This window comes from Meriones unguiculatus, chromosome 12 (genome assembly GCF_030254825.1).
Source record: "Meriones unguiculatus strain TT.TT164.6M chromosome 12, Bangor_MerUng_6.1, whole genome shotgun sequence".
NCBI classification, from domain to species: domain Eukaryota; kingdom Metazoa; phylum Chordata; class Mammalia; order Rodentia; family Muridae; genus Meriones; species Meriones unguiculatus.
This window is the reverse complement of record NC_083360.1, coordinates 22806464-22828218: the sequence shown is the minus strand read 5'-3', so window position 1 is coordinate 22828218 and position 21755 is coordinate 22806464. Positions and strand designations below refer to the sequence as shown.

The following is a 21755-nucleotide window of genomic DNA, read 5'->3' as shown; positions in this document are numbered from 1 at the left end:
AAACACAGACAATAAAGCTAGTGCTATTTTCTTTTCTTATGCACAGGAGAACCAGTCTAAACTCCCAGGCTCTAGGTTTCTAGTATTACCTAGGGCTAAATGAACTTTTTAGTGAGTTTTCATTTCTGTGGCTTCCTGTGGCTTGAAACTATCACACTACATAAGCTTGGGTTAGATAACTCACCTGTTTAAAGCCATATTTTATAAATATTCTTTAATATAAATATTTGTCAAAGCAGGAAGAATAGGCACTCTTTAAACAACTAAGATAGAAGTCTTTTTTGTCTCAGCAAATATTTATATTCAAAAACAAGTAAAAGATTATAAATCAAATTTGTCCTTTTTTTCCAAAAGTAAACATTCCAGACTTTTCTAAATACTGAAGCTTTCATTCTTTGTTTCTTATGCCAATGTACAAATGACCAGACAGGTCACATATATTGTCTTTTAGCCTCATACTATATATATTAGAAGAAAAAAAAATTTTATATCACATAAAATCAAGAGATTTGTTTTTGTTTTTCCAGACAGGGCTTCTCTGTATAGCCTTGGCTGTCCTAGACTCTTTGTAGACCAGGCTGTCCTTGAAGTCACAGAGACCTACCTGCTTCTGCCTCCCTGAGTGCTGGGATTAAAGGCTTTCGTTACACCTGGCTGGGATTGATTAATTAATTAATTCATTCATCCATTCATTTAATTTCAGAGCTCTCATACGTGCTATTTGTTAAACAAGAAAATAGTCATAAATGTCTAGGACATTATAGCATTTTTATCTATTAATATTTACATAGAGATTTTGGACAGTTTTTCTTTAAGTCAGGGTACTTCTTTTTTCTCGAATACTTAAATACCACTAAGTCTACAGGAAAAGAAAAGGGTTAAAATTTATAGGAGAAACATGAAATGATGAGGCCACACTCCAAAATGATACTAGACCAAGTCACTTCAAACTTCCCATACTGCCTACATCAATAGAATGTATCTGTTTGCTTTCAGACAAAGTAAATAGAGACACTTTAACCCAAGCCTGTGCTTTCTAACTCAGACTTACTTCAGAACTTGCTGTCGGATATTGTTTCTCAGTTGGTTCTTATTGAGGTGTGGACTCCATGTATGAGTTGCCAAATGGTTTGCAACAAAGTTGTCAACTCTCTGCCTCAGATTCTGATAGGCAGGCTAGAAAGAAAAATAAAACAAAAAAACCATAAATGCTAGAAACCTTTAATTCATATAATAAGGATAATAGTTCAATAATTTTAGTATATTTAATAGTCCTATGATTTCTTATACTTGATAGAAAGTTTCTCAGTTATAACTTTCAAATATTGTCCTTTTGTCTAAGATAAGTTGTTTGTAAATAGAGTAGGGTAAAGAAGACAAACCTTTTTGTATAAAAGAACTAGAAACAAGATACAAATGTTAATGTTTGAGGATTAGAAACAAACAAACAAACAAACAAAAAAAGGCAGGGAAGCCCATGGAAGAAGTCTTGATTGAGAATGTGGCATTTTGACACTGAAAATTAGTTTCAAAGTTGCATGATGTTACTAGGGATGAGACTGATCTCTGTGGACAGAGCCAATGGAGAAAAACATGAATTGGATTAGAAAAATGTCAGAATATTAGGGGAACCCATATATTGGTAGTTTAATCTAGTTATAGAAGGGAGCACCAGGGACAACAGAAATTAAGTTGAAAACACAGACTAAGGCCATGCATGCACAAAGAGGTTTGAGAATGGGAATTCATTACACATCTGAGCACAGTGGTTCCATAGCTGAACACAAATAAACACCTGGCAAAGTAGGCAAAATAATGAAAGTCTGTGATGGTAAGATTATGAAAGTTATTAACTTTCATTAAGAAATTACTCAGGGATAGAACACTGAACTATACATTAAATCTGATGTAAAAGTAGTTCTCTAGCAGGAATTATCTTAAACTCTGATCCCCCAAGGGCACATTTGGCAATGTCTAAAGCACTTTAGATTATTACTGAAGAGCAGAGGGCAAGGAAGCTACTAAATACTCCACACAGTTCAGTACAGACCCTACAAGAACGAGTCAGCCAAAAGGTCCACAGTATCTACGGCTCCAAACTCCTAACTCCCTGTTCCCTCCCTCCCCACCCAACACCCACCAAAAAATTAAAAAAATTAAAAAAAGTGTGGGGGGGGAGGAAGAAGATGAAAACAAGATCAAGTCATTTCTAGTTAAGAAATGGTTGTGAGAACACACTTTAATCTCAGGCAAAGGCAGGTTGATAAAGTTCAAGGCCATCCTGGTCTACAGAGTGAGTTCCAGAACAGCTAGGGTTACACAGAAAAACCCTATTACTAAAAACAAAACAAAAAAGTTGGACTATTTAGCTGGTAGGTGGTAGTCGTGCAGGCCTTCAATCCCCAGCACTCAGGGGGCAGAGGCCAGGTGGATACAGAGAAAAGATGTCTCAAAAAACAAAGCAAACAAACAAAACACCAAGATCAAACAAAACAAAACAAAACAGAGCAATGGTCCTCACTCAGTACCCAAGTCAATCCCTTACCTACTCCTTTAGGGTTATCTTTCCTTTCCCCCCTTCAATACATGTGAGTAACCGTATCTCTTCTTCCTCTCTCCTTTAAAAGCATATATCCAAGCAACCAGTTCTCATATTCTCATTCCTTCTACTTGTCCACCTGACAAAATTCTCACCTCCGGAGCTTATCCTAACAGAAGAACATTCTGGCACCCAAAATAGGCTTATTATGCAGCCATTTTCCTGCCATCTTCTAGACATGTTACCACTCAACAATTCTTGCAAGGCACTGTACTCTGCAAAAGCAGGAATTCTTAGCCCCTTTTCGGTATAGTCCCGCTCTTTTCCACACTGCTTGGCAGATAAAGTGATTAAAACACTTGCCTGTGGTAACTAGGTAATGACCTCCCACAGAACTGAAGGTCCTAGCCTTATGAGATGCTCTTTTATCACTTCCAATTTTCAACTTTTGCTGATGTCTACATTCTCTTCCCCAGAAAACACATCCAATTATTTATTCATGCCTCTCTCCACTTACTCTAAATCAATGTAAATTTTTTTCTCTCTAACATCTATAATGTGTATTTCTTCTTTTAACAAGTGTTTATTAGACTTAAATACATTTAGCTTCTTAGTCCCTTAAAAATAAATTCCAATTTCAACTCTCTCCAAAGGAAATTTTGTTGTTGTTGTTGTTTCTAAGTTTTTTCATTAGCAGGGTATGATGGTACAAGTCTGTGATCTCGGCATTTGCAACACTGAGGCAGGAGGAGTCTACCATGCTAGTTCATGCCCACTTTCAAAGAGAGTGAGTTAAATCCTCTAAAATTAGGGTTACCAAAACATCTGCTGTCCAACATAGATCATGAACTATCACCTCATCTAGATACAAGCCAGGTCAGGACCTTTTGTTTAAAACGTAATAACTTCTAAGTACTAGAAAACCCTTAAACAATTAGGTTGAGATCGAGAATTTACTGGGATGGGGGCAGTTCTGCCGCAGGTCTTCTGCACTCCCTCTGCTCTAGGGTTGGAAGACATCCATTTTTTTCAATTCCTTCAAGGATAGCTCAAATATTATCTTAACTGAAGCCTTGCCCAGAACAAAACAGTAAGCCTTCTCATGCTTTTCTTGCTTTATTCTTTTGTAGAGATGATTATACACTACTTACTGTTTTTTCTCTGCTAGGATAAGCTGTAAAGCAGTAGGATTCTGGTTTACTGTTGTACTCTCAGATTCTAAAATATGTCTGGTAATAAAGTTTGTTAGTGAATACTTATTTGATCCATGAACTAATTGATCAGGAGCCATTCATAATTGAGAAAGTATCTAAAACTGCCTTTCTCGCCCTTCCGAAGCAAAGTCTCATTTTCTTGGTCCATCAACTTCTTGTCTAGGACAGGTGGGCCTCTTGATCTCCCTCTACAATCTCCAGCTGGTAATCAATGTAAAGGGGGGCAGAATGGTTTTCAAGCCACACAACATGATTCAGATACCTGGTGACCATTTGTCTAGGAAAAGCTAGTAGTGTAGCTGGATTTTGGAGCTACCCAAGGCTCCTTCAGGAATGACAGTCAACCTGATCTGCCACAGAAAAAATCTTGGTTAAGGACCACTGATGACAGCAGAACTGCCAGGAGTATTTTATGGCTCCAGGAACAACAGTAGAAATTGGTATATCTCATCCTGGTGTAGACACACTGGTTTGAACAGTCTGTTCTTGGACAACACATGGAAGCTATCAAATGTCTTGACTCTTTCTAATGTGTGAAATGGGTATTATCCACTGACTGTTAATGGCCTATACACTACAGGTAAGACTGAGGTAGAAAGCAGGATAGTCTTTCAGGTTCAATTGTGAATATCATACTTCCTACAAGCGGCAAATGAGACTAGAGAGTTCTATTTAAGTGATAGTCCTTTGTACAAACAGAAAATATTACCTCAATTTTTTGCCTACTCATTGTATTGTTATACATGCTATAGTCCTAAGTAATATTCTTTTTCATTTTACATATTAGAAAGAAATAGAAATGTGACTTAATTATAAATATTTTATTTTTATTTAATTTTTTATTGATTACAGTTTATTCACTTTGTATCCCAGCTATAGCTCCTTCCCTTACCCCTCTTAATCCTACCCTCTCTCCCTCATCTCCTCCCATGCCCCTCCCCAAGTCCCCTGACTGGGGAGGTCTTCCTCCCCTTCCTTCTGACCCTAGCATATCAGGTCTCATCAGGACTGTCTGCATTGTCTTCCTCTGCGGTCTGATAAGGCTCCACCCAACAGGGGATGGAAGCAGGTGCTGAGACTCACAACCAAACTTTGGGCAGAGTGCAGGGAATCTTATGAAAGAAGGGGAAGACAGAAAGACCTGGAGGGATCAGGAGCTCCAGAAGGAGAGCAACAGAACCAAATATTTTAAATTAAAACCAACACAACTGTTATCTAAAGGAGAGGGGAAAAAAGGAGAGGATGAAGAAGGGAATAGAGACTGAGCGATTCCAGGAGATTTTCAGTAACTATGCCCAACTGTGTCTGCTCTCCGGGACAACAAGTGTCATTTTCAGTCCCGCTCTTATCTAGCCTCAAGCTTGTCTTATCTAGAGAAGAACATTCTCAACTCTATACACAGCACAAGGCTGAACCACATGAGACTCTCTACAGTAAACCATTGTGAAATACTGAAAACAGCACCTTAATGTGCATATTTAAAGAGAAGGGCCTAGCTTTCCTGAGACTGTCAAATCAACTTCTTTCTCCCAGGGAAAATTTTAGTAATCTACTTTGGGAGTTTGATCAGAGATAACACAGACACACAGCAGTTAATATTTACTGAAGATGGGCTAAATGAAAGGTTGAAAAAGACTGTACCTCCATCATCAAAATATTAAAACTTTCAAATTTTTATACACTATAGACACAGTGACAACAAAGATACACAGATTTCTAAGAACAGCAAAGTGTAATACTTGTTGCTTGCAAACAACTAGCTTTATATGGGAAAATATTTACCTCACCATGCCTAATATTTTCCCAATATTTTCAAAAGGTAATAGTGATGACTTTAAAATATGGCTTTGGTAGTCCCTAAGCAAGGTAAGATTACAGTTCCTATACACACCCCAATAAACTGAAGTCCCTGTGAGTAAAACTTCCAATATCTTGGAAAAGCTAAGGGAATGAGCCCTTGACCAGGGTCCTTGTAGGAGGAGATATTCTCAGGTTCTTAGGGAGAATTATTCTAGAGGAGATGGCAGAACGACCTCAAAGCCCAAGAATGTGCAGGAGCTGTAAACACCTCTCCCCACCCCTTTCAAAGAAACTAGGTTCTTCAGACCTGCCAGCCTGAAAAAAACATCGCCACAACTCCAATACAATGGACTCAGCTACACTGAAGCAAAAACGATACACACAAGAAACTCCAAACAAAACCAAAAAGCCCACAATAGGAACCAACACCTCTCCCTTCACCTCCTTTCAGACACACTCTCCAAGCTTTTCACCAACCTGCAGTGACTGACTGCTCCTTCCTTCATCTTAGGATCTCTCAGCCAAGACAACAGTTCACCTGGTCCTGCTAAAGCACCCTTCAGTGTCAGTGCCGGGTTCCTCCCCTCCCCTTGTTTTTGGATAGGGGAACCTTTCTGCTGACCCTTGCTTTACCATCCTCACCTAACGCATCCCCCGCCGTCCTTCTTTCACTTCAGCATTTGCTGTCATTTCTTCTCCATGTTTTCCCAAGCGAAGGGCTCCATACTCTCTACCTCCATCTCTCTCTGCCTGTTCTCATCTTAGCAAACTGACTGACTTAACTACTAAATCAGGCAGCCACTGCTAGAGACCAAATGGCAGTCTAATAACCCAAACCATTTTCTATCTCCCCAGGTTTGCCTCCCTGTCTTTACATGGTTACTAGCCCTTCAACACCCAGCACAATACATGGAAAACCACTCCATTACCACTTTACGATTTCTGCAAACTCTAAATTTGGGGCGCTTACAGCCGAAAAAAACTTTTAGAGGGCAACACCCAACTTAGGTGAAAAGCAAACAGACCAATAAATCACGAGAAGAAAAAAATGGATATTAGAGTAAGCCCTGTTTGCCTTACTTGTGCTTCCAAACCAGTCTCCCTAAGAAAAAGGACTTGGTCTTGCTTTACCCCAGCGGTATAATTGCAGAGGCCAAGCAGTGCCTGGCACACAGTAGGCATTCAAGAAACACTAGCCTACGAAAGGAACATAAGGGCAGTGGAATGAATGAACATTCCAAGCCTTGCAGAGCGCATGGCACACCGCTGCAGGTCTTTAAAAAAAAAAAAAAATGAAGCCGCTGCAAAAGGAACCCTGTGAGCAAGACAGTCCCGAGGGTCCGGCCTGAGAAAGCCGACCCTCCGAGCACGCGGGACCTCCCTCCCCGCGCCGCCCCAGCCTCGCACCTTGGTGTCCACATCGGCCAGACAGTCCCTGCGGAACTGGTCGAAGAGGCCCTGGCTCTTGAGGTGGTTCACGATCATGGCAACGAGCTGCGGGTCCCCGGCGCCGGTTCCCGCGCCACCCGGCCCGCTCGCTCCGGGACCAGCCCCAGGGCCCGGCGGCGGCGGCGGAGGCTGTGGCTGCGGCGGCGGCGGAGGAGGCGCAGGTGGCGGGGGCTGCGGCTGCGGGTTGGTGGCCATGGCGGCCCGGGCCGGGGAACGCGCGAGCCCAGGCGGGCAGGCGCTCCTGGGGAGGCGGCTACACAGATCCCGCCGCCTGAGGGAAGCCAACGGGATGTTGTTACGGAACCAGCGGATCTAGAGCAACCCCGGAAGTGAAAAGGAACTGAGGGAAAGGAGGAAAAGGCGGTGACAGTCGCAATTAAGGTCTGGTTACGGTGGCCGCTATGGTCCAATTCCAGCCGCCTCGAGGCGTGAGCGCCCTCGCGAGGCTGAGCCTGGCGGGAACTGGCTGTAGTGGATGGCTGCTACCGGGAGGCGAGGCAGCTGAGAGTTTTGTAGGAACTTAAGCCAGCTTGAGCTCCACCTGCGGCTTCAACTTGGAACAGACGGGAAAGAGGCTTTAGTCTAGTTTTAACAGTGCGGCTACCAAGCCCGCCTTACTTGCTCCTTTTTCTCGGAGCGGTGGAGACCCATTTACAGTGCGAACCGTTTGCGGAACTGCTGGCGAACTCTCCGGAGTTTAGGATTCTATTTTCTTTCCAAAAGGATAACTTCAGGGTCTTCGCTTTTCTGTTCCACATACCCGTCCTATTTTCCCTTTGGATCCCTTGCTACTCTTGCAGCGTGCCTGTCTCTCTACGAGGGGTTTACTTCTCGTTATTACCAGTAAGGGAAGCATATACAGATAGCATTATGTCTTAGGCACGGTCTGTACCTGCGTTAAGGCATTTAGTCCTTGGAAAACACTTAAGACTGAATCCCTGTACGGGTTAATTTTATGTCAACTTGACACTAACTAGAGTCATCTGTGAGGAGGGCAACTCAGTTAAGAAGAGTGTCTCCATAAGATCTGGCTATAGGCAAGCCTGTGCATATTCTCTCTCTCTCTCTCTCTCTCTCTCTCTCTCTCTCTCTCTCTCTCTCTCTCTCTCTCTCTCTCTCTTTCTGTCTTTCGTTCTTCCTCCCCCCCCACCCCCACAGGGTTTTTCTGTGTAGCCTTCGTTGTCCTAGATTGGCTTTGAAGACCAGGCTGGCCTCTGCCCCCCAGTCTGCTGGGATTACAGGCATGCTCCACTTCGCCCGGCTGGATTTTCTTAATTAATGTAGGATTAAGTAATTGATTGATTGATTGATTGACGTGGGAGGGCCCAGAACATTGTGGGTGGAGCTACCCCTAGGCTGGTGACCTTGACTAAGCCAGGCACAGGGAGCAAACCACTCCTCCAGGTCCTGCCAGTGTGAGTTCCTATCCTGACTTCCTCTGATGATGAACAATGATGTGGAAGTATAAACCAAATAACACCCCCTACCCCGCCACGTTGCTGTTGGTCATAGTGTTTCATCGTAGCAATATTAACATTAACTAGGACACACTACTGATCCCAATTTGCACATCAGAAAATCACAGAAGTAGTACAAAGTTACACAACCGGGAAATCCCCCGACCTAGGGCTGAGTTTTTAAAACTGGGCGGAGATGGGGCACACACCTTTAATCCCAGCACTCCCCTGGCAGAGGCCAGCAGATCTGAGTTCAAGGCCAGCCTGGTCTGCTGAGTTCCAGGACCCCCAGAGAGAGCTACTCAGAAAAACGCTTGTCTAAAAAACAAACAAACAAACAAACAAACAAACAAACCAGTCAAGTTTAAAGTAGTGTAAAGTATAAGTGTATAAGTTTTTCCGGTTTTTGTTTTTTGTTTTTTGTTTTTTTTTAGACAAGGTCTAGCCATGTAGGATTCACTGGCACTTGCTTTAAACTCCTTATGGAGATATGCCTGGCTCTCCTTCCTCAGTGCTAGGATTAAAAGTGTTTACCACCACACCTGCTAGTATATATATTTTGTAATTCATGTTCAAAATAAGTTTTGACAACAAGATGAGATTATAACTTGTTTTTCCTTAGTGTACCAACAGAGAATTGCACTATGTTAACTGTATGTTGTCAAGTGTGTATATAAAAAGGCTTAGTGTTCATTTGGCATATAAATATATATAAATACATATGTGTATTGTATAAATATATGTATATATACCAACTTTTCTGAAACAGCTAAGTAAGAATTATCCGTAAAACTGAAAACTTCACAATTAATTGAATAACAATGACTAAACTTAAAAAAAATTAATAAAAGGCATTTACTGCTAAATAGAATTTGTTTAGTGGCCCATAAATAACATTACTTACATATAATATATAAAAAGTCCTGAATCATTAAAAAATGTATGAAGGTATGAATTAATTATAGTTCAGATAATTCACAACTGACACCCTAAACTAAGTGGTGTCTGACATGTTGAAATCTTAGAAGCAGCATGTTTGCAGACAGGGGTTCCAGTTACACTGATCACACACACTAGATACAATGTATTTTGAGCAGACCAGTAGCCTTGGGAAACTGTCCTGGATACATTGAAAAGACTCCAGTCACTGATCTGTAGTGTTGGGGAGATTCAGAGGCACTTTTCTTTTTGTTTGAGGCCAGATTCTAGGGTTGAGTATTGTATTTACCTGGAGAAAAGGGAAGGGAACACATTATAATTTTTCTTTTTAGAAATATGTGTAAAGTAGTATTTCTTGTCAGTGACCCTGTTGGCTTTGTTTACTCATGACTGTTTCCTTAGAAATGATAATATAATTTTGACAATAATGCATGCAAAAAGTAATGTCTCCTCCCTTTCCCTCTCCCCCACCGCATTCCCCATACCCATTTACTCCCCTACAATTGCTATCATTTCTCTATCCCTTTATACTCCTGAATTTAGAACACCCCAAGAAGGCCACATACTTTATTCCCAAATATGGTTTTCTTTCATTCTGTTTCTCATGTTTGATATTTTAAAAACACTGCAAATACTCTGGGAATGAGAGAGAGGATGGTTTATAGTAGGCATTATTTGGAATTATTACTATTCTCAGGGACCATACTTCAGCAAAGTGGTTGGCCCATGAAATTTACTCTTTCCTATTGTGTAATCTATTCCCTAGACCTACCCAATCCTTCCAATAGCATTTTGGGAGGGGGGGGGTCATCCAAGGAAAGTCAAGCATCACAGGTCTCCTCACTCTTGGCAGCCACATGATTACCAGGCGGAGATTTGTTTTGTTTTATTTCTTTGTATCTCTGCAATATCCCCTTCTGTAGCATCCCCATTCAAAAATAGGATAAGTGCCAGTTACTACATAGCTCTCTCTCAATCCAAAGCCTATAGAGTTTTGAGAGTCTGTCATTTTTAATGGTAACACAGGCAGAGCTCCAGGCACAGCCTCTGTGGAAACACAGAAGGCACAAAGATGTATTATTTGCCTTTCAAAGGCGATTACCCGCATTGTAGCCTTTTTTTTTTTTTTTCTGTTTCTGTGGTAATATGTAGCAGCCCACGAAGGTGGGAAGAACATTTTTCCTACTTATTTATTTATTTATTTATTTCAATTTATTCACCTTGTATCTCGGCTGTAGCCCCCTCCAGCTCCTCCCATTCTCACCTATCTTCCCTCTTCTCCCCCTATGCCCCTTCCCTAGTCCACTGACAGGGGAGGACCTCCTTCCCTTCTATCTGACTGTAGCCTATCAGGTCTCTTCAGGATTGGCTGCATCATCTTCCTCTGTGGGAGGCTGCACTCCCCCAGAGGGAGGTGATCAAAGAGCTGGCTACTGAGTTCATGTCAGACAGTTCCTGCCCCACTTCCTACGGAATCCACTTAGAAACTGAGCAGGGGTCTAGGCCCTCTCCATGCATGGTCCTTAGTTGAAGTATCAGTCTCTGCAGTGCTCCCTGGTGGTCTTCTTGTGGTGTTCCTGTCCCCTCCAGTTCTTTCTATCTCCCTCTGGGAAGAGCATTTTTCAATGTGAGAAGAGGGGTCAGTTTCTTTCTGAAAGGGCTGGAAAGTTGTAAATTACCCTGAGTGAGATTGACATGAGAGCTAACAAGAACCAATGGTAAGGTACAAAGGGTGAACTATACTTCTGGGACAATTATTAGGGACTAGAAACCTCATTCCCTGTCAGTCTGGAGGGCATGATGCTATGGAAATGGCAGGTGGGTCCATATGTGGTACCTCGAGGAACTGCAGAGTTTACTAAGGCACTGGATCAAAGATGGGTCTGGGACAGCAAAATGTCAGCTATAGCCAACAGCGACATTTACATAACATTTCTAGAGGGTTTACATAACCCTCTAGAAATGAGGGGTAGGAACCTCAGAGCAAAGAAGTCATGAAAAAAGTCTCTCTCCCTCTCTCTGTGTGTAGTCACATGTATTAATTACATTAGTGGTTAATACTATCAAAGTAAATCATGATTATTCCTCCAAAGGGAATAGTTGAGATTGTCTAGAATGGTATGTTCCACTGTGGAAGTGATCACATGAACTTATAGTCAAAAGACAATAGATGGTAATAAACAAATGCATTTACAAAATAAGTTGATGGAGACAACAGGAAGATGGGGAATAAGAAAACAAAGGAATTTCTGCTTCCCAGATGCTGTCTGATGACATGCTTATCTTTGGGATTACTTTTAATACATCCTAAAGATTTACCTTTTGACTATTGTCAAAAGGGATGTTAAGTCAGATACAGAGGTGGGTGATTGTCTTACTGTGAAGAAACACCAGGACCACTGCAACTCTTATGATAAAAAAAAGTGTTTAAATCAGAAGGGCTAAAAGTGTTTAAATCAGAAGGGCTTGTTTACAATTTCAGAGGCTTAGTCCATTATCACCATGGTGGGAAGCAGACAAGCATGGCTCTAGAGCAGTAGCTGAGAGCTTTACATCCAGATGTGTAGGCAGCAGGCAGAGGGGAGAAAGGGGGAATGGCATGAAGGAAGAAAGGAGAGGAAATAGGGGAGAGGGAACAGAGACTGGGCCTAGTGTGGACTTTTGAAATTTTAAGGCCCACCCACTCCCAGTGACATACCTCCTCCAACAAGGCCACACCTCCCTAATCCTCCCACGTAGTCCACCATTTGGGGACCAAGCACTCAAATGTTTGAGCCTATGGAAGCCATTTTTATTATATAACCTCAGTGATAATGCCTACTAAAAAGATGACAATTTGGTTAAGATATTATTGGCTTTCCAGCATTCCACCTCTACATAATCACTACACTGCAACTGGATAATCAGTTGAAAAACATTTAAAGTAACTTCAAGGATTTGTTGTTGCTGTTTTGTTTTTTATTTCAATTTTCATTTTTAAGAGGAGTTCAGTTCATAGCTCCCTATTGGCCAAGTATCGAACTTTGTGCATGTGAAGGCCAAATGTTGTTTTATTGTCCCACGGCACTAGGAAGGTTCATTGCTATTATTTGAAAAAGGATGAGATGCATAAGACAGGAAAGCAGTCTTCAAAAGAGAAAAACAGCAGCTTAAAGTATTGTGCTGCCTAGCTTTCTGTCAACTAGATACAAGCTAAAAAGTCTCAACTTAGAAAATGCCGCCATAAGATTAGGCAAGCCTGTAGGTCATTTTCTTAATTATTGATTGATGTAAGAAGGCCCAGCCCACTGTGAGTAGTGACATCCCTGGGCTAAGCAAGCCATGAAGAGCAGGACAGTAAGCAACATTTCTCCATGGCCTCTGCATCAGCTCCTGCCTCCAGATTCCTGCTGTGCTTGAGTTCCGGTCCTGACTTCCTCTGATGATGAGCTACAGTATGGAAGTATAAGCTTCCATTCTGTGGAATAATCCTTTCACCCAGATGTGCTTTCTGGTCATGGTGCGTCATCACAGCAACAGAAACCCTAACTGAGACAGCCAATAAAGAAAACCCCCTGGAATATTAATACTAGTAGCCATCATGATGCATGTCTTCTGAGTGTTTTCTTGGCAGAACATGTATATATATAGACACATAAAGGCAGTAGTATATCTAAAGCTGAAACAATCAAGAACACGGTCTAGCTGAATGTATAAAGGTGTCAAGTGAGAGAAAAAGACAGCTCAAACATATCGTTCTCTCTATGAATCATTATGCCCTTTAACTTTGCTGACTTTATTTCTTCCTAGTGTTTATCATCATATACATTTTATGAAATATGTTTAGAATATTTGAAATGATTCCTTACTTTTGTGTGTGTGTTTTAACAGTTTATTTTGAAGGTTTTTTTTTTTTTAAGTAAAAAAGTCTAAGAAAAAATTGCACAGCTGACATTCATTTAAAAATGTGGTGGTTGACAGCTGGTTGCCTTGGTCATGGTGTCTCTTCACAGCAATAAAACTCAAATTAAGATATAACCTCATATAGAGTAGCTAGTTTTAATTGGAGGAAGGAATGTATTCAATGTCTAAATTGTTGTAATTCTTACTTGTGGTTAATGATTTAATTTTCCTATATTCTTATGTTTTAGATTTGCTTATTTTATTTTTATGCACATGAATGTTTTGCTTCCATACATGTATGTGCACTGTATGTATGCCTGGAACATTCACAACTCAGAAACAGGTGTTGGATCACCTGGAACTGGAATTACAGATGGTTGTGAGGTAGGCACTGAACCAGAACCTCTCCAAAAGCAACAAGTGTTCTTAATCATCAATCCATCTCTCAAGCCCTTTATCCTATTATTTTTAAAGTAGATTTCACCTTGGAGAGGTAAATACATAGTTATATGTAATCAGATAATAAAACAGTATCATTTTGAATTTCCTCAAAATAAAAGTTAGCCTTCTCCCCTACCATATAATGTTTGTAAAATAGGTAAAGATCAGAGGTCAGACTTAATGTGAAATTAGATATTACTGGTTTTATAGGCATAAGAAAAATCACATTTTAAAATTTTACAATCAGAAGGGGAAAGGGACTCCATTAGGATCACTTTGTAATAGCGCTCATTTACTTTACTTTTTATGTTAGTAAATCTTGTTCTTTTACAATTTTGTATATGTGCCCTATGTATTTCACTCCCTTCCTCTGACCCTCTCATGTTTCCTGCCATCCCTACTAAGATTTCCCTCTTTTTATTTACTAGGGCTCCCATTTGTTGTTGTTTTTGGCTTTCTTTAGTACTTCATAGAGTCTCATCAGGGCTGTCTGTATGTTCCTGTCTTGGGAAGTAACCATCCAAGCCTGGTGAGCTCAGCAGTGTGTACCCAATCAAATACCATCTTTTTCTTCTCCCAGAATCTGTCAGTTGTTAACTGATCAATGGTATTGGTACAGTACAGTCTGTGTCCTTTCCCCCTCCAGAGTTGTTAGGAAAGCCCAACTTCTGTGGACCTAGTGCCAATATACACAGATGCTCTGAGTCTGTGGTCCCATGTCTATGGCCTCTTAGCAAATTGTGTGTTTCAGCCTCCCTCCCCATCCTGTGGCTCCTACAGTTTTTCCTGTCCCCCTTTTCTGCAATGACCTTTTGGCCTTAAAGGACAGGTATAGATACTTTGTATAGAATTCAGCCTACACTGTCCTTTGTTCTCAACCTCATAAATAACCATAGGTCTTCCCATTTATGTCCCTTCACTTCAGTGAGAGACTCTGACAGCAGCATTTGTATTTACAGGCAGTTTGATGCTATGTCTTTTAATGTGGGCAGCCATCTTAGTTTCACCTGCAGGATCTAAGCCTGCTCCAACAATGAGTTTGTATTTGTATTATCAGGAAAGGATCACCTCTTGTAGGGCAAGCCTCAATTAGTTGTTTATCCCGGTAATGATCATGACATTATACCAGTGGACTCATGTTGCCTGGCAGGTTGGTAATATAATTCACAGAGTTCATAGCTGGGTTAGACTGCCTACACCGTTATCTCACAGCAGCTTGTACAGCACCATCCAGCATTGTGAGAGCCAGCTAGAAAGGAAGAACCTTCTAGCCCAGTTCCAATTTGATTTCTCTAAGTCTTACACCCAAAGCATGATGTCCTCAGCAACTGGGTTTTATTAACTAGAGAAATGACAACAGTTTGTATTGTTTTTGAATACTCTAGAGCTTCTTTGACCAACTATTCTCATGGAGATGTTCTATACTTGCCATTAAGGTTTTTGGCATTAGGACTTGCATTGCCTAGTCTTGCAGGGATTGGAACTGAAAAGAGAGTTCTTGAAAGAAGAATTACAGGGGGATGGAGTGATGGCTCAGCACTTCAGAGTGCTTACTACTCTTTCAGAAGAATAGTTCCCAGCACTCACGTGGAGGATCATAGTGACCTGTAATTCCAGTTCCAGGAGATCTGATGCCCTCTACTGGCCTCCGTGAGCACTAGACATGTATGTGTTATGCATAAATACATGCAGGCAAAACACTCATATACATAAAAGAAAATCATGAGAAAGAATAATGAGTGGCCATGAAGATGTTAAAAAGTGCTAGGCTTTTAACATTTAATTGGTGTAACCACCAGGAATATCCAGATTAAAACTATTTTAAGATTTTTATCTCACCCCATTAAATGACCATCATCAAGTATACAAATGATAAATACTGGCATGGATTTAGGGAATGGGGAATATCTGTACACTTCTAGTGGGCCTGTAAACCTGTGCAGCCACTTTGACGATTATCTCCGAAGGAATCTACATCTTATACAGAGACACTTTCACAACAACGTTCATTGCAACTCCATTCACAACAGACAGGAAGTCAGCCAAGATACCCATCAACTGACAAATGGTCATCTTGGTCACTGTTCTCTTACAGTGAAAAGACAACATGCCCACGGCAGCTCTTATAAAGAAAAGCACTTCCCAGGAGCTTGCTTACAGTTTCAGAGATTCAGTCCGTTATCATCCCGGTATGGCAGCAAAGCAGGCAGACCTGGTGCTAGAGAAGTAAGTGGGAATTCTACATCTCAGTCTGCAGGCATCGAGGAGAACCACTGGGCCTGGCTTGGGCTTTTGTTTTTTTTGTTTTTTTTTTAAATAATATTCTTTTTTTTAATTTATTTTTTATCAGTTACATTTTATTAACTCTGTATCCCAGCCGTGTCCCGATCCCTCATTCCCTCCCAGTCCCTCCCTCCCTCCCTCCCTCATCTCCACCATGCCCCTTTCCAAGTCCACTGATGGGGGGGACCTCCTCCCCATTCATCTGATCCTGTTTTATCAGGTATCTTCAGGACTGGCTGCAAAGCCCTCCTCTGTGGCCTAACAGGACTGCTCCTCCCTTCGGGGGTGGGGAGACCAAAGAGCCAGTCATCGAGTTCCTGTTAGAAATAGTCCCTGTTCCCCTCACTTTGGGAAACCAATTGGTTACTGAGCTACCACAGGCTACATCTGAGTGGAGGTTCTAGGTTATATCCATACATGGTCCTTGGTTGAATGTCAGTCTCAGAAAAGACCCTGTGCCCAGATATATTTGGTCCTTGTGGAGCTCCTATCCTTTAATGAAATCTATACACCTAAAAAAGATAATCAATTGAGCGGACATGGGGTAAGATGATCAATCCTCATTTAGAAAGACAGATGGGATGTGCATTGAACGTATGACAGGAGCCTACTGAGCGCATCTGAAAGACTCTAACTAGCAGTGTTTTCAAAGCAAAGACTCATGACCAAACCTTTGGCAGAGTACAGGGAATCATAAGAAAGAAGGGGAGTTAGTCTGGCTTGGGCTTTTGAAACCTCAAAGCCTACCCCTCGTGGCATATTTCCTCCCACAAGGCCACACCTACTCCAACAAGGCTACACCTTCTGGTCTTTCTTAAGTAGTGCTGCTCCCTGATGATTAAGTATTCAAGTATATAAGCCCATGGGGATCATTCTTAGACAAATCACCACAGATGTAGGGCGTATCCATAATGGGATTCTGTGTAACTTCAAAAAAAAATGAAATTATAAAATTTGTGAGAAAATGGATGATCCCGGAAAATATTATATAATGCCAGTTGAAAGACAAATACTACACGTTTTCTTTTTTTCTCATAATGCAGGTTCCAGTTTCTCCATATCACTTCTTTGTGTGCTCAATTTGGAGTACCCTGGGAATCCAAGAAACAAAAAGTTGGGTAGTATATGTGGGATGTTTTGAAGTGGGGTAGACAGTATTACATAGGCTAAATAAGGCTAGAGACAAGGTGTTTTGAGGTGAGGAAGGGTTAAACAAGGAGTCATGGAGGTAAAAGAGACAAGGGAAGCATGAGTGTCAAACCAAAGAAAGACGAGTGAGTAAAAAACAAAAGTGGTAGGTGTGGTAGCACATAGATTTAACCCCAGCACTCACGGGCAGGAGGATTTCTAGGAGTTCAAGACAAGCCTGCTGGACATTCTACATGGTGATTCCCAGGCCAACCACAGTATGTAGTTAAATACCATCTCAAAACTAAATAAAAGAGAACAAAACACAAAACAGTTTTAAGGCAGATACTCATTTATGTGATATTTGTATTGTTTAGTTTTTTTTTTCCCCAATCCCAGATAAGTGTATGAGGGAATACTTTAAAAACTCACTTAAATTGGGGGACATGGGTTTTTAGGGAACTGTCTCTTAGGTTATAAGTTCTCTGGCTCATGAAATATCACTTTTTTTCTCTATATGCATTAACTTTGATCATGACTTCTGTGGTGGTTTGAATAAAGATGGCCCCAATAGACTCATAGGGAGAGGCATCATTAGGAGGTGTGGCCTTGTTGGAGGAAGTATGTCACTCGGGGTGGGCTTTCAGGTTTCAGAAGCTCAAGTCAGGCCCACAGTCTCACTCTCTTCCTGCTGACTGCCGATCCAGACGTAGAACTGTCATTTCCTCTCCAGCACCATGTTTGCTTGCATGCGGTCATGCTTCCCAGTATAATTTCAATAGACTAAGCCAGCCCCCAATTAAATGTTTTTCTTTGTAAGAATTGCTGTGATCATAATGTCTCTTCATCACAATAGAAACACAAACTAAGACAGAAGTTGGTACCAGAAAGTGAAACATTGCTGTGAAAGGCTTGACCATGTTTTTGTTTGGAGGAATTTGGAGTACTTTAGGACTCTGGACTAGACAACAATTGGACATTTTAAATGTGGTTTAATGGGCTATCATAGTAGAAGCATGGAAGACAGTAGTGCTGAGTGTGATTTGAATTGTGGAGTCCCAGCTCAAGAGGTTTTAGAGGAGGTACTTGCCAAGGAAAGCTGCTAACAAGGAGTAGAAACTGCCCAAGAGAAAGAAGTGTGTTGCAGTCAACAAAACTAAAGGGAGTTGGAGATTTGAAGAGTGTTTTCTGTGGTCTCTTCACATAGTATCTCTTCACAACAATAGAAACCTAAACCAGGACAACTTCCCTTTAAAGACATATTTTTATTAGTTTTATCAAATTCAATTTGCTGTAATATTTCTAGTTCAATGTCTTTGCCTCACAGAGTTCATCATTAATTTTTCATCATCAATTGTTTCATCAATTTTGACAAGCCTACTATCAAAAGGAAGTGTAAGTGTTGGGCAGTGTCTAGGGATGAGCTGCATTTTACTATTTCTAAAATCAGTAGCAATACAGTAATCCCATTGGTTAGACCTAATAGATATATATTCTCTTGAGACAGAGTTTTTCTGTGTACCCCCGGATGCCCTGGAACTCTCTTTGTAGACCAGCCTGGCCTGGAACTCACAGAGGTCTGCCTGTCTCTGCCTTCTGAGTGCTGAAAGTAAAGGCCTGTGCCACTCCTGTCCAGCTCCTAAATAATATTCTTATTGCCTTAGCTATAAGGGTTTTGTCTGAAATCATGGTATCCTCATGATGAAATTTTGTATTGTAAGAATTGAAATCAGCCTATCTAAAAGTTGGATTTTTAAGATTCCAAATTATTTTGAATGATGAGAGAATTCTTTTAATGAAGGTAGTGAGAATATTAGAATCTTTTAAACATCAAAGTTTGAATTAAATAAAGAAGTCTTGGTCATAAAAATGGCTATTGAGAGAATATAATATCCTCAGTTATAGCTTCAGTTAATCAAATGTTGGCAGTATTTTTGTCATAAAATTATATAAAGGCAAATTCTAAATGTCTTGGACAATTTTTGAAAGATTTAAAATATAAAAGTATTCCCATGAATGATAGTTACTAGAAATATTACCAATATTTCTTTGCGCTCAGCCACTCTGGGTTCTCAGTTGTTGATGTAGTTGAAGATAAGTATCCTATATTGTACTTTTTTTTTAAATGAGCCAAATTTTTTACTTATTCATTTCTTGTATTTGAAGTACTCCATGATGACATCCTTGTCGTGAGATCCTGTGACACGGTCCCGAACCACTACACAACTGCAAACGACCACTTTCTGTGGCTTCCTTTCTTGATGGATTTTACAAAGGCCTACCTGTAAAATTTTCTTGTCGTCATCAACCTTAATTAGGTTGATTTGGTGCTAAGCACAGAGTGCCTGCACCAGCTCCACATACATAGGCTTATCCCACACAAAGATGGGCCTCCTGCTTGTCTAAGGTTTTGGCAGTTTTGCATGTCCCATGTGCTAGGCCATCATGGATGAGGGCTGTCTTCAGCACCTCTTGTAGAGCAGTATTGATGTCCCTTACATCTCCAGCAGCAACGCCTTCCTCAGCCATGGCGGTGGATTACGCCGAGAGGCAAAATCTTGAACATACCTGAGCCTATGCCTATGCCCTACTCTGTGGCGACTGGGGAAAGCCTATATTGTACTTTTAAAGAATGCTCATATTACTCACATATAAGCAGACACACAAAACAAGAATATCAACACCATAGGTGGAGTTGTCAGGTTATCTTTGTTCAGGGATACCAGGGTCTCTTCTAGCACCAGGCCTTCTCTTAAAAACAGATTGTAACTGCATTGCTCAGGGGATGACCCCCCCTCCCTCATGACCATGTGTAATCACTGGACTCAGTGGGTTTAAAAATTTACATTATAAAAAGAAGACATGAAGTTGGGCGGGAGATGAGATGAGGGAATTGAGGAAGAGTTGGAGGTGGAGAATGAGGGATAGATAGGGTTAAGATACCTTGTATACATGCATAACATTTTCACATAAGGATAAGTAAATGTTAAAACTAGAGATAAATAATAATATTTTCCTTTGGAATAGAATCTGGTTCCTCTTGGGTATCGTTAGAGAATAGAATAGAAAGAGAGTGTGGTAAAGAATATTAGGCCACAGAGGAGGACTTTGCACCCAGTCTTGAAAATACCTGACAAAAGGGAGTCATATGAAAGGGGAGGAGGTCCTCCCCTATTAGTGGACTTGGAAAGGGGCAGGGAGGAGATGAGGGAGGGAGGGTGGGATTGGGGAGAAAATGAGGGATACAGCTGGGATACAGAATTAACAAAATGTAACTAATGAGAAAAATAAAATTATGGAAAAAAAAAGAAGAAAAAAAAAAAAAAAAAAAAAAAGAATGAGGCCATGCCAGAAAAGGATAGAGTTAAGGGCTAAAAACAAGTTCTTTGCAATTCACCTTTACTCTGACACAACTTCTGAAATATTCAGAATATTCTTGTTTTATACATCTTTTAAAAAACTGACGTAGTTTCTTAAACTCTCCTTCATTTCTGAAAAATTATCAATTTTATCATTTCTTATCTTAGATTTTTCTGAATTCTGGTTAAAATATGCTGCCCACTTGCCATCTCTAGTTCTATTGGACATGACTTCTGGTTTAACACAACGCACAACAGCGCTCCCAACAATCTGGAAATACAATTTTTCCAAATTGTGCAACTTGGCTTATTACAATTATAAAATATAGAGTTAGCTGGAGTGGCAACTTGTGTTTTTTCCCCCTCCTTCATATCCTTCTTTCCTTGAATTTCAGTTTTCTCTTTTAGTGTCTCCTTATTTTTCTCCTTAAAATTATAATCTTTCATCCTATTTGGTGGATCCTGTGTTTTTAAATTAACTTAGTGGATAGATTTGTTCAAGTCTTATAAACTAAAAGGAAGTTGGAATTAGATTGAGCAATATGTAGAAGGCAGTTTGATTGGAATGGAACCCTTTTTTGATGTAGGGGACTTTATCATGTAAATACACTACATAACAGTTACAGTGTGTACTCATTAGGCATGATGATATAACCCGTAGGTTAAAACCTCAACCTAAGATTTATGTGCTGCTTATAAAATAGCTCAGTTGAGTCTCACCCCAAGGTTGGTTCCTCTCATTGCATCTTGTGTTTATCCTGCACACTTGTAGGAACACTAAGGTATTTGAGATTCTGCGTGATCACTCACTTTCTAACGGAGCTAACAAGGTTGCTTTCCAATGAAGAATGAGGTATGACATCTTAGGATTTTCTCTGAGTCCATTTTATGTCACCTTGACACTTCCCCTCTGTTGTGCTGGAGGGAATTATCTCTAGTGTCTTTATGATGAGCCACTCACAGCATTTCTAAGCTAAACTTTTCAAGACTGCAATGAACAGACTAGAAGGAAAACCACTCAATAGTTAGATATTGGAAGAGGAGCAGAAAAGAATGCTAGCAAACAAAGGTTCTGGTGAATGTCCAAAAGCAAACAAATGGACCCTTTGGAGACCAGAAGATTGTATATGAGACATAGATATCAGATATTGAGCTATTTATGCTGCTGATTTTTGGGTGTTGCTTTAATTTGATTGTAACTATGCCCTTATTCTTCTGTCTTGGAATAAAAGAGTATGTGACCTCTGATTTTACAGGAGCCTGC

At 40.6% G+C, this 21755-nt stretch overlaps 1 protein-coding gene and 1 pseudogene across 9 annotated transcripts in view; both read right to left on the bottom strand.

Moving 5' to 3' along the window:
• The window catches only part of Bod1l1 (biorientation of chromosomes in cell division 1 like 1), a 60651-nt gene extending 53309 nt beyond the window's left edge, over positions 1 to 7342 (bottom strand). For all 9 annotated transcript variants that reach the window (XM_060365380.1, XM_060365382.1, XM_060365381.1 and 6 more), the window contains exons 1-2: positions 6961 to 7342; positions 1052 to 1176 (exon numbers count right to left, since the gene is read on the bottom strand). In XM_060365380.1, the coding sequence (XP_060221363.1) occupies positions 1052 to 1176; positions 6961 to 7197 (362 nt within the window). In that variant the 5' untranslated portion in view covers positions 7198 to 7342. The remainder of the gene's footprint in view (positions 1 to 1051; positions 1177 to 6960) is intronic.
• An 11937-nt stretch (positions 7343 to 19279) lies between these two features.
• Positions 19280 to 19661, bottom strand: LOC110549895 (small ribosomal subunit protein eS12-like; annotated as a pseudogene).
• Between the last annotated feature and the right edge of the window lie 2094 nt (positions 19662 to 21755).